The sequence below is a fragment of the Anabas testudineus genome, chromosome 9 (assembly GCF_900324465.2).
Source record: "Anabas testudineus chromosome 9, fAnaTes1.2, whole genome shotgun sequence".
NCBI lineage: Eukaryota > Metazoa > Chordata > Actinopteri > Anabantiformes > Anabantidae > Anabas > Anabas testudineus.
Window position 1 is genome coordinate 46,658 of NC_046618.1, and position 11,342 is coordinate 57,999.

At 37.1% G+C, this 11,342-nt stretch overlaps 1 protein-coding gene across 1 annotated transcript; it reads left to right on the forward strand.

The window, feature by feature from the left end:
- The first annotated feature begins 881 nt into the window (after positions 1-881).
- Positions 882-11,125, forward strand: LOC113150424. Its single transcript, XM_026342949.1, has 10 exons — positions 882-958; positions 1,180-1,249; positions 2,034-2,113; positions 2,210-2,299; positions 4,651-4,793; positions 5,012-5,108; positions 5,310-5,406; positions 7,846-8,440; positions 10,618-10,741; positions 10,974-11,125. The coding sequence occupies exons 4-10, from the start codon at positions 2,242-2,244 to the stop codon at positions 11,123-11,125; spliced, it is 1,266 nt and encodes a 421-aa protein (XP_026198734.1). The 5' UTR covers positions 882-958; positions 1,180-1,249; positions 2,034-2,113; positions 2,210-2,241.
- Positions 11,126-11,342: the final 217 nt, after the last annotated feature.

The window sequence follows — 11,342 nt, forward strand, 5'->3', positions numbered from 1 at the left end:
GTAAGGCAAAAGAGGTATAGGCCTCCTTGATATACACTATCATACATATAGTAGCAGTGTTTTACCATCTCTGGGGGTATAGGTCTCCTTGCTTGCATATAGTCACATGGTTAAAATCTCCTTATATTGTAATGAGGGCCTCAGAATGTTGAGTTTCTATCCTGGAAACAGTCTCAAATATTTTTATATTTTATTTTAAATATGAAAATATTTTATTTCTATGAAAATATGCCTCTGCATAATATGTACAGTACTGTGCAAAAGTCTTAGACACCATTTGCTTTGTTCTTTTATAAATAATGACCAGTATTTATTTCTAATGTAAAAAAAAAAACAAACAGAAAAAGTGGTTTCCTGGCTTTTGCTTTACCACAAAAAACATTTCTGGCCAAGCTTCTTTAGGCTGCAGAAGGACCAACTTGACATCCTGCCAGATGCTGAACCAGGTCCTTGCTGGGAAATACTTATCAGATCTTCCACTTCTGTTTTTGTCCTTTTTTCTCTATAGACGTACATGTTTATTCTGATATTTTTGTGTTTTTTATCAGTGTGAACATATTGCTGATGTACACTAGCTGTATTCTAATCAAGTGATTACAATATAAAAAGGTATATATTGTAGTTATAATAGCACTGCCAAACCCAAAAAGAAAAATTTAATGGTGCCTAAGACTTTTGCACAGTACTGCAGCGTACATTACATTTAAGTTATTTCGTTTTATTAGTAATAACTCTAGTAATAAATAAATAAATAAATAAATAAATACATACATACATAAATAAAGCTTGTAAAGGTTTTGACAGAATGACAATTTATACACGGTCCCTAACTCTGTTAAATACCCACCCAATTTCACCGCAGTGCCTTAACTTGCAAAAAGAATCAGAAGAAAGCGGCAAGCAAGCAAGTTTACCCTTATTTAAACAGTTAAGAATACACATGACATTAACAGTAACGGTAATTAGACATAGTTATTCTTCTTCATCTTCATCTTATTAACGTTAAGGTTAGACTTTCTGTGTTAGCAAACTAATACTAGCTAACGCTGATGACGTGAAACATTACCGGCGGTTCTTACCATTTCACATTTGAATTATCCGTTAAAACCGTGATTACCATACTGTTACCTTATTTACTCATTACTCATTGCTGTAATGGTATGTGATGATTACTTTTAGTAGTTGACCTACGTCAATACAAACTCTGGTACGCAGGCTCGGATGCGCTGTCCCTCGACACTTGGTTAAGGTATTTACACAAATACGTTTATTGTCCTTTTTCTTTGATATGCTACAGTCGGCACAACATCAACACCAGCGTTCTCATTTGTCTTTATACCCTGTCCAACTTCTTACTTTCTCGTGTGTAACCTTTCCTACTGGCTTCCTCGAACACACACACACACACACACACACACACACACACACACTCCCCTCACAATACATATTCCAGGAACACATTCCACATAGAACCCTGTGTGCATAACTGTAATCTGTGTATTTAATCTTGAATCTTGAATAACCTAAGTTTACATGTTAAATAATAAGAACATTTGTAATAAGAACCATATATTGTCTGTCAGTATTTTTTTTTTTAAATGTTCAAAACCTTTCAATTATATAATAATAATAGTCAACTGAAAAGCCATGATATTTAGGTTCACTATAATTGTGAGATACATTTTTCATACTTTTTCATAGCACTGTACAGTGTATTCATCCCTGTGGTGATAAAACAAGTAATTTCACATTTAAAAACCAAAACTCATTGCACATCCTTCTCAAATTAGTGTTTGTTATTTGCACAATTGTAACAAATAATAAACAGTGCAGAGTTCTGTTTTGGTTCAGCTATTTAGGAGGGCAATTGCTTATGGAAAAAAATCCTTCCTGCTGGTGATCTTTTTTATAATGTTCTTGTACTTGTAATGAATTTGGGGTCTGGTCCTTTTACGTAGTATTTATTCTTTTCATTATGCATTAGAAAAATGTTATTGTATTTTCTGTACTTTCTGTGTGTGAATGTTTTACAGCAACATTCTGAGAGGAGATGACTGACCATTATCAGGAACACAACAGAAATTGAGTACTATGAGTTACAGATATTGACTCTGTAAGCTTTTTGCATAATCTCCATGCTTGTCAATGTGAAAAAAGGCAGCTGAAGACATAAATGTGAATAAGGAAATATAATATTTAAATCTGCAAGTTGACAACAAAGGCCAGGAAAAGAAAGCAGATATGGACATATGTCAACCACTTGCAAAGTCCAGCTGTATCCAGTCTGCAGCAGGCAATGGTAAGTCTACTTCTCAATCAGGTTATTGTACATTATAAACTGTTGAATTGTTGTATAGTGTAGGACATGTATTTTACATTTAAATTTGGCATGTTTTATCTTAATTTATTTGACAAACCTTGATATTATGCATCTTTAAAGCAAATGTCTCAAGGTGTGTGAAAATCAACAAGATACAGCTACAGAAGAGAAACGAAAAGGGAGAGACTCTTCTGCATAAAGCATGCAAGAGAGAAGATCTTGAATGGGTCAAAGCGCTCATTCAAGCTGGGGTCAATGTCAACATGAAAGATTATGCAGATTTTTTTTACACAGCTTAGACATTTATTTGCATTTGATCACTATACTATATTCTGATATTTCAGTAAACATTGACTTGAATTGTCAGGCTGGACAGCTCTACATGAGGCTTCTTCTGTGGGCAATGAAGCAGTGGTAGCGGAGCTGTTGAAGGCTGGAGCTAATGTTAACTCTAGAAGCTTTGTTGGTGTCATTCCTTTACATGATGCAGTTATATCAGGACACTACCAGGTAATGGGAAAAAAACTCTGTGTGTAGTTTTCACTGTCTTATCAAAGTTAGGGTAAGTTAGAGTTGGTATAAACTTTTATAATTCCGTATATTACAACAATTTATACTTGTACTCTATGCAACACTAAATGCTATACTTTATATTGTATTCATGGCATTGGAATGTTCTTGACCTAAGTTAGAGTTTTGTACAAATGTCAATTGATGGGTCCTATTGACGTATTTTGAGATATTTAACTGTCCATGTCTATAGCCAGTTAGCTTAATTGCTGAAACCATTTTGTATGAATGGCTATCAGTTGTACATGATGCTTTCTTCATGACAACTGATTCAGTTACAAAAAATGAGAGATATCACATAAATATATTATCACACAGAAAGGAGAAGAAGGTGTTTATGCATACTAAAGCACTGTAAATGTTATCTTAGTAAGGGTGGTATCTCCAAGGGGTGCTCCTCTCTATGGTTAATTTTCATAGTAAATGTTCAGAGAAGTATAAGAAGTAGAAGTAAATTGTATGTTAGAAGTTAGAACATCACACGACTGCATTTGGTGGTATGAATGCAGCATTTAAGTATTTGTTGGAAAGGGCACAATAACTTTACTTACTTAAACAGGACATGATTGTTGACATCACCTCACAGCATCAGCTATGGTCCCAAGCCAAAGTGTAACCGTGCAAGAAGGAGACTAATGAGAGAGGCCACTAGCTCACCTATGACTACTCTGAGGGGGTTACAAGCTTCAGCAACTGAGTAGAGGCTGTATGTACAACAACTGTTGCCCGGGTTCATTACTAGTCTTATGGGAGAGAGCAAGGAGAAAGCCACTGCTGAAGAAAATTCATGTTAAATCAATTCTTGAGTTCACCAATAGGTAGAGCAGACGCCATGTTCAAGAGCACACTTTAATCTATGGGTTTTATAGACAAAGTTGTGTTTAATATGAAAATAGCTAATGAAGGTTCCACTAATGGGATGCTTTAAATGTATAGGTGGTGAAACTTGTCCTCCAGTATGGGTCAAATGTCAGCAATAGGAATGGTGCTAGTCTAAGTCCACAAGAAATGGCAGAGGATGAAAAAATTAAACAGCTTAATAGATAACAGATAACCATGCATTCACAGACCACACAGTCTCAGTACCAAAACACAAGTAGGCTTACACTGGTTGCAACAAATATAAACAGCCAAGTAGGCAATGACAAAAAGAAGCTGTGTAATTGTAATCGTCTGGGTTGTTTGGAGACTGAACTAACTGTTAAGATGTAATGTTGAGAAAAACACACTATAAACTTTTAGTTGTAGTGCTATATACTTGAAATGTATGTTACAGCAAAGTGAGAACTCTGTTGTGTGAAATGACATGCCAGAAATGATGCTGTTAGGGTGATAGCTTGATTAATACTGTTGTAGCTTACAAGACATGATGCAAGAGTGTGGGGACTTGCAAAGTTGTGCCTTACAAATGTATTTTCTTGAATATTGCTGCAGTACGTCATAGTCTTTCAGCATGCAATGATTTAGACAATTGAGTTGTCCTTCACTGAACAAATGCTGACAATTTTGATATACTATTGTAAAAGATGCAAGCGACTATAATAATTACATATACTTTACCACTAAAGGTGTGATGCAGTGTGGAATGTAAACACAATGTAAAATAATTATATAGTGTCCTTGAAATTAGACCTAGATACAGAATAGGAATTTAAGTAACAAGCCAGGAAAACTTTAAGACTTTAAGACAGACATTTCTTAAGAGGGATGATTACAACTGAAATCTGAGTGTAGGATTCTTTGATGTGCCATATCTGTAGAGGCCCATTGCTACATACAGCTCTCCTGCCAGAGCAATTCTAACTGCAGTGACACAGCAAATATACAGTACAAAGAATCGGATGACACACATGAAGCCAGAGAACGCAGTGACACTCAGCGGGGAAAGAAAGACACCACCACTGTAAGATTTTTTTTTTGTAAGTAAAATACCCTTAAACTGAAGTCGGCATTAGTGTCAGGTGAGGCTGACAAGGTCTAACTATGTATAGTGCAAGTTCAAACATCTGCTGCTATTCTTTTCTTTAAGACATGCAGCATCACTTTATTTAAATAGTTTTCACATTGTTGATACTTTACTATACTTTACTTTTACTAATCATGTTTGTTTTGTTTTTGTAGCTGAGTCATTCTAAGGCAGTCACACGTCTTTTGGATGAGGTGGGAAAGAACCAAACAGAAATGTTGACTTGGCCTTTATCAGAGCCACAGGATGCAGGTGGAATAGCTGAAACTGTCCAGCCTTCTTCACTGACAGCAACAATAACATTAATTTACATTGTAATGATCGAAGTGAATAATAATTAGCCCATAATTTCCAACACTTATGATGCAAAATACTGACAGTTTGCTTTGAAAGTGATGACAACTAGAAGCACAGCAATTTAATATAATTTATTGTAGTTGTTCTGTTTTCCAGGCAGATATCATGCAGCTCTAAGACAGATCCAGTGTGTGCTCACTGATGTGCTTGCCAAACAGCATTTGGTGAAGGCTAATCTTGCCCAGGGAATTTGGTCAGTTCAGAAACTTTTCTCAATTGACGTGAAGCAAATGAGCCAACCACAAAATAACATGGCCAAATGACATAGGAGGATGTTAGATTTCTACTTGGTATGGAGTAAATATTCTAAATATAAATGGTAGAATACAATAGTAGAAATAAAATTTAAATCGTTAGTGTAGTGTGTAAATGAGTCTCCCAAAATCAGTGTATTTTCTTTTCTTTTGTAAATTCAAGTTGTGCTTTACAGATATTAAAACATTATTTTTGGACATTATGCCTATTATGATAACATATCACTCAAAAGAGTAATTTAGTGTGTTTACATGCATTCAAGTAACCAGGTAAAATAAAAGTTAAAAGTTGGCAACTTTGACAAAAAAAATCAGAAAAATACATCAGCTTCAAAATACAAACAGTTAATTAAAATATGTAAAGTGAAATCAGAGTTTGCATTAATATTCACTCTTTTAATCTTTAAAATGATTAAAATGGTTAATCAGTATTCCTGGGTACTATGACATAGGAACACTTCCAGCGACTCAGAGAACAGGTAATTGAAAAGCATCCCCGGAGTTCAGTGAAATCCATCATCAAGTAATTGAAGCAGCACATGTCTACATCAGCCTGGAACAGGCTGTCCACAAAAACTGAGCCGTGCAAGAAGGACACTAAGGAGAGAGGCCACTAATACATCTATGACTACTCTGAGGGGGTTACAAGCTTCAGCAACTGACATAGGAGAGACTGTATATACAACACTTGTTGCCTGGGTTCTTTACCAGTCAGAGCTTTATGGGAGAGTGGCAAGGAGAAAGACACTGTTGAAGAAAACTCATGTTAAATCACTACTTGAGTTCGCCAATAGGTAGAACAGACTCCATGGTCAATTGGAAGAGGGTTCTTTGGTCTGATGAGATCCAAATGGTGCTTTTTGGCCTTTTTGATTAGCATGCTGTGGGAATGCTTCTCAGCAGCCGGCCCTGACAGGGTTGTTAAGGTAGAGGGTATGATGAATGTGGCAAAATATAGGACAATCCTGAAGGATTTAGTCAGCAAGACTAAATAAGGGGCGAAGATTTCTTTTCCAGCAAGACAATGAACCGAAGCATGCAACGAAAGCTACACAGAAATGGTTTACCATCAACAAGGTAAATGTTTTGGATTGAGTCGGAGCCCAGACATCAGTATAATAGAAAAGTTGTGGTTGGACTTGAAAAGGGCTGTTCACACATGATCCACGCACAATCTGTCAGAGCTTAAGCAGTTTTGCAAAGAAAATTGCATAAAATTCCAGTGTTCAATTCTGCAAGCCTAATTGAGACCTGTCCACACAGACTTCATGCTGTGACTGCAGCCAAAGATGGATCTGCTGAATACTGACCTAAAGGGGTGAATATTGATGCAAACACTAATTTCATATTTTTATTTAATTGACATTACTTTGTCCAAACCTGTTTTCACTTTGACATTAATGAGTAATAATAATAATTAATAAGATATAAGATTATATAAGATTATAACATAAGATAAGATAATATAAGATAAGTTAAGATAAACTTTAGTCGTCCCACAATGGGGAAATTCTTTTGTCTACAGCAGCAAGGTGACATTAAATAGAACAGTATAGAAAAGCAATATAGAGTGGCAAGCATCAATATTAACTACACAAGAAAAAATAAAACAAATTACAAGACAATTAAATTAATTAATTAATTACACACTAAACAACGATAATATAACCAGTTAACACCAGTATAAAAACAAATTACAGAAACAACAACAGCAACAATGAATGAAATACACCATGTAGGTACATAGTGTGTCGCTGTAGTACTGTATTGTAAAGTCTGATTGCTGTGGGGAGGAATGACCTGCGGTAGCGCTCCTTCTTGCACTGTGGGTGTAACAGTCTCGTGCTGAAGGAGCTGGTCAGAGCCTCTACAGTTTGGTGCAGGGGGTGGGATGGGTTATCCATGATGGATGTTAGTTTAGCCAACATCCTCCTGTCCGCCACCTCCTCGATGGACTCCAGTGTGCAGCCCAGGACAGAGCCAGCCTTCTTAACCAGTTTGCTAAGTCTTCCTGCCTCTGCCTGTATAATTTACATTATTATTCCAACTTTTATTGACCATGATTGGTTTATAACGTCAATAAACTTGTACTGGTAAGCACACTGATGATGACACCATGACTAGATGTACAGCAGCTTTATGGCAACATATAACTAAAGCAGACAAGTGGTCAGACACACTTTAAACAACCTCACAGTTATATAGAATGTAAAATCTACAGTGTCTCTTCTGTAAAATCTTTTTACTGTCACCTGTCTGGAACAGGTAAAAATTCCAGCCTATTTTTAAAAACATTGTGGTATCTATTCAGTTTTTAATTAACTGTCAATGTCTAAGCAGAACACTTAATTAACAGCAGTGTTTGAATCTTTGTACAGGAGTGTGTCTAACTTCTTTTCGCAACATGGGCTGAAAATGCAACTCGCCTCCCTTGCTTCCCGTCAGAAGAGCTTAATGAAAGTTCTGCAGAAGCAAATGAAGTTGCTACATGTGTATGTAATCTTCCAGTCCAGACTTTTCACTCAGTCTACCAACCATCAAGTAGTGAGACAATCGCAATATAATTTCTCCACTGGTACTTCTACACTGGTATCCTCTAAAGAAGAAGAAGGAGCACAAAAAAGCTTTTATCAAGAGAGTCAGAGAAACCAAAGCTATACACCAATGAAATGGCTCAGTCTGTTAAGATTGGTACTGCCAAACAATGCCACTAACCTTAAGGTACCCACATCTCTTGCACCTTTAATTTCCCCAAGGAAGAAGACTCTCACACACACTAACATGCTCGAAAAGGAGGTCAGTTGTCAGAGTGGCACCCCGCAATCAGGAACTACTATGGAACACAACAACCTTCAGAGTAAAATAAGGAATCCACTGACACAGGCACAAGACGAAGACAAAAGCAGACATCTCACTAAGCTCATTCAAAAGGGGGTCCTGCCATTTGGAAGTGCACTACAGCTGTTGTTAAAGGTCAGACAAAACGTTTGTTTGTGTAAAATAATTTGTGTTTAAAAGCCTTTTTTAGTCTGAAAAAAAAAATCTGAATCTGGAGTCATGGCAACTGGACTTCCTTCTTGTTAGGTTGAAACATTTTACTACTCATTGAACTAGCTTCTTCAGTCTGAGGATAGTTGGTTAGAGACCACAAATTTATTCTCCAAGTTCATTTCACTTTACACCTGACCTGAATAGGCTTGTTAGGTGAAACATTGGACAATTGGCCTGTTTATTAGCACAAAATAGGTAAGGGATGTTTGGAATTTAGTGAGCCATCCTGATCCCCCTGCTGTTCGACACGGAGCGATACCCTAGAATGCCTCATATCAGTACACATAAGGACAAAAATTCCAGCTCCCCCTTGTTCAGGGAAATGTTGACCCCATTTGTGATTGTTGTGGCCTTTGGTGTAGTGTAGTTTTTTTTTTTTTTATTGTTGTTCTTTTTTTTTTTGTCTAATCTAATGCTTTAACAATTATACGAAACCAAACATATGTAAAGTGGTAAAAAGTATGTGTGTAACTGTTCATTTCAGTTACATTTATTGATTGCTTTTTCTGAATCTAATGATACAGTTATGGTTTTAGTTTGTTTTTGTTATGACAGAATGACTGGTTAAATAGTCTGCAGACATTGAATGGTAAATGGTCTGCACTTATATAGCGCTTTTCTACCTAGCTGGTACTCAAAGCGCTTTACACTCCATCTCATTAACCCATTCACACGCACAAGCACACACGGCAGAGCTGACCTGACTCACCGGGGGCGACTTGGGGTTTAGTATCTTGCCCAAGGACACTTTGGCATGTGACATGGCAGCCGGGAATCGAACCACCAATCTTTTGATTGGCAGTCAACTGCTCTACCTATTGAACCACAGCCACCCCCCAAGCTTTACATTGAGAGTTCCTATAATTGATTAATGGGGGAGGCCCCCGGTGAGTCAGGTCAGCTGCATAGCAGCTCTGCCATCGGTGTGTGAATGTGTGTGTGCTTGTGCATGTGAATGGGTGAATGAGACGCAATGTAAAGCGCTTTGGGTACCAGCTAGGTAGAAAAGCTACATATAAGTGCAGACCATTTAATCTTGTATCTGCAGTCTGATTGAATTCAGAATATCCAGAAATATTGTGTTAAATGCTAACGTAGCTCTTTTGGTGTCCAAGATGACTCAGTGTGGTGTGGTCTTGGCAGCAATAAGCTCAACCAGGCCCTTCCTGCAGCTGACCTGCACATTGTTCAGGAGGAGTTTTAGCCCCTTCCTGGATATTCCTGGCAGAACTACTTCAGCTCTGTCATATTATTTGGACATGTTGTGCATGGCTCTCTTAAAGTTGTCCCATAGCATCTCTTTTGATTTAAGATCTGGGCTCTGACTTGGCCACTACAAAAGGCAGATTTTGTTTTTCTGAAGCCATTCTGTTGTAGGTTAATGTCTTGTTGCATCACCCAATTTCTAGTATCAGCTGATCATTCTGCTGAAGATTTTTTTGATACACTTGGGAATTTATCTTCACTGCAAGCTGTCACTGCAAGGCCGTGATGCAGCAAAGCAGGCCCAAATCTAGTTTCCTTTTTTTTGGACTGATGAAACAATGTTGACCTATTTGGAAAGAACACACAGCACTGCAATTGACATAAAATGGGCACTGCATATCATCATGAAAACATTATCCCAAATGTAAAGTATGAAGGAGCGAACATCATGATTTGGGCCAGTTTGCGGTCGTTAAGGAGAAGATGTCCGGCTGTAGTGGCAGGATGAGCTGTGCCTTAGATATCAGACAGAACCAGCAGGGCTTCTTAGTTGGCTAAACCTATATGAAATAGAATGTTTCTATGGTTATAGGTAAGCAACATTTCTGCCACAAAACAGCACCTTTGGGACAATTTATTATGATTTATGTCAGTTGTTTATAAAGAAAATCGATTGTTTTCCTTCCTTACATGTTGACAAGGTTTTCTGTTTTCTGCACACCACTAGGGGTCTGTGGAGACAGGAAAAGACACACCATTAGGCTGTTAATTGTATTTTTGTTGTGATGTGAACCATACACACTCCTTAAATTTAATTTATAATTAGGCATGTCAATTATGAAATGTTTGTGTTACAAGATATTTTTGATGTTTGACTTCCACTGTTTGCCTAGGTGACATTCATGCACAAACCCTTGTGTTATTACTTATTGACCACGGAGTCTAAGAGAATTACACAGCGAAGTTATCATGATAACAACAGTCAGGACTGCAGGGCTGACAAGCCGCTGACCACAGGTCTGTTGTTATTCTCTGCCTCACTCTGGCCTTAGCTCCACACACACCCTGCATTTTACATTTTCTTCAGAATAACATATAAAGGGGTAGGGGGGTAAGCAAATGATTTTTGTAAATTAATTGCGTCTTATACATCACCCATCTGTACTTTTCAAGTAACCTCATTGTGCATTTAAATAATCTGATATAATGCATGGTTTTAAACGTTTGAATTTGAATTTTTTTTTTCCAGTTTCTGTGAAGGCAGCCAGTCTGACGCCTCTAGTGAAAATCGAGGTAATCAGTGTGGTGGATGATGCAGAACTTCTACCAAAAGCTATACTGGACTGCTGTTGGGAGAAACTCTTAAAGAAGAAGTCTGAGGAGTGGAGTGGATTATTATAATTATCTTTACCCACATTTGTTTTTTTCTGGAAATTAAACAGGTTAGTTTAACTTATTTACTTTATGATCAGTAAACAAAGACAGGCAAAATGTGCCTTCAACTGAGTTATATCAATACAAAGTGGCCAGCAGGATTATATATGTTCTAAGATATTCTTTTATCTTTGTTCTCATATCTCACATTGGTCTCCTTATCTATTTGTATTTTTTTATATTG

Excerpts from the sequence above, each read along its gene's own strand:
- LOC113150424 (XM_026342949.1), top strand. The coding sequence starts at position 2,242 with ATGGACATATGTCAACCACTTGCAAAGTCCAGCTGTATCCAGTCTGCA. Across the intron at positions 8,441-10,617 it reads CACTACAGCTGTTGTTAAAG|GTGACATTCATGCACAAACC; the intron begins GTCAGACAAAAC and ends CTGTTTGCCTAG. Across the intron at positions 10,742-10,973 it reads TGACAAGCCGCTGACCACAG|TTTCTGTGAAGGCAGCCAGT; the intron begins GTCTGTTGTTAT and ends TTTTTTTTCCAG.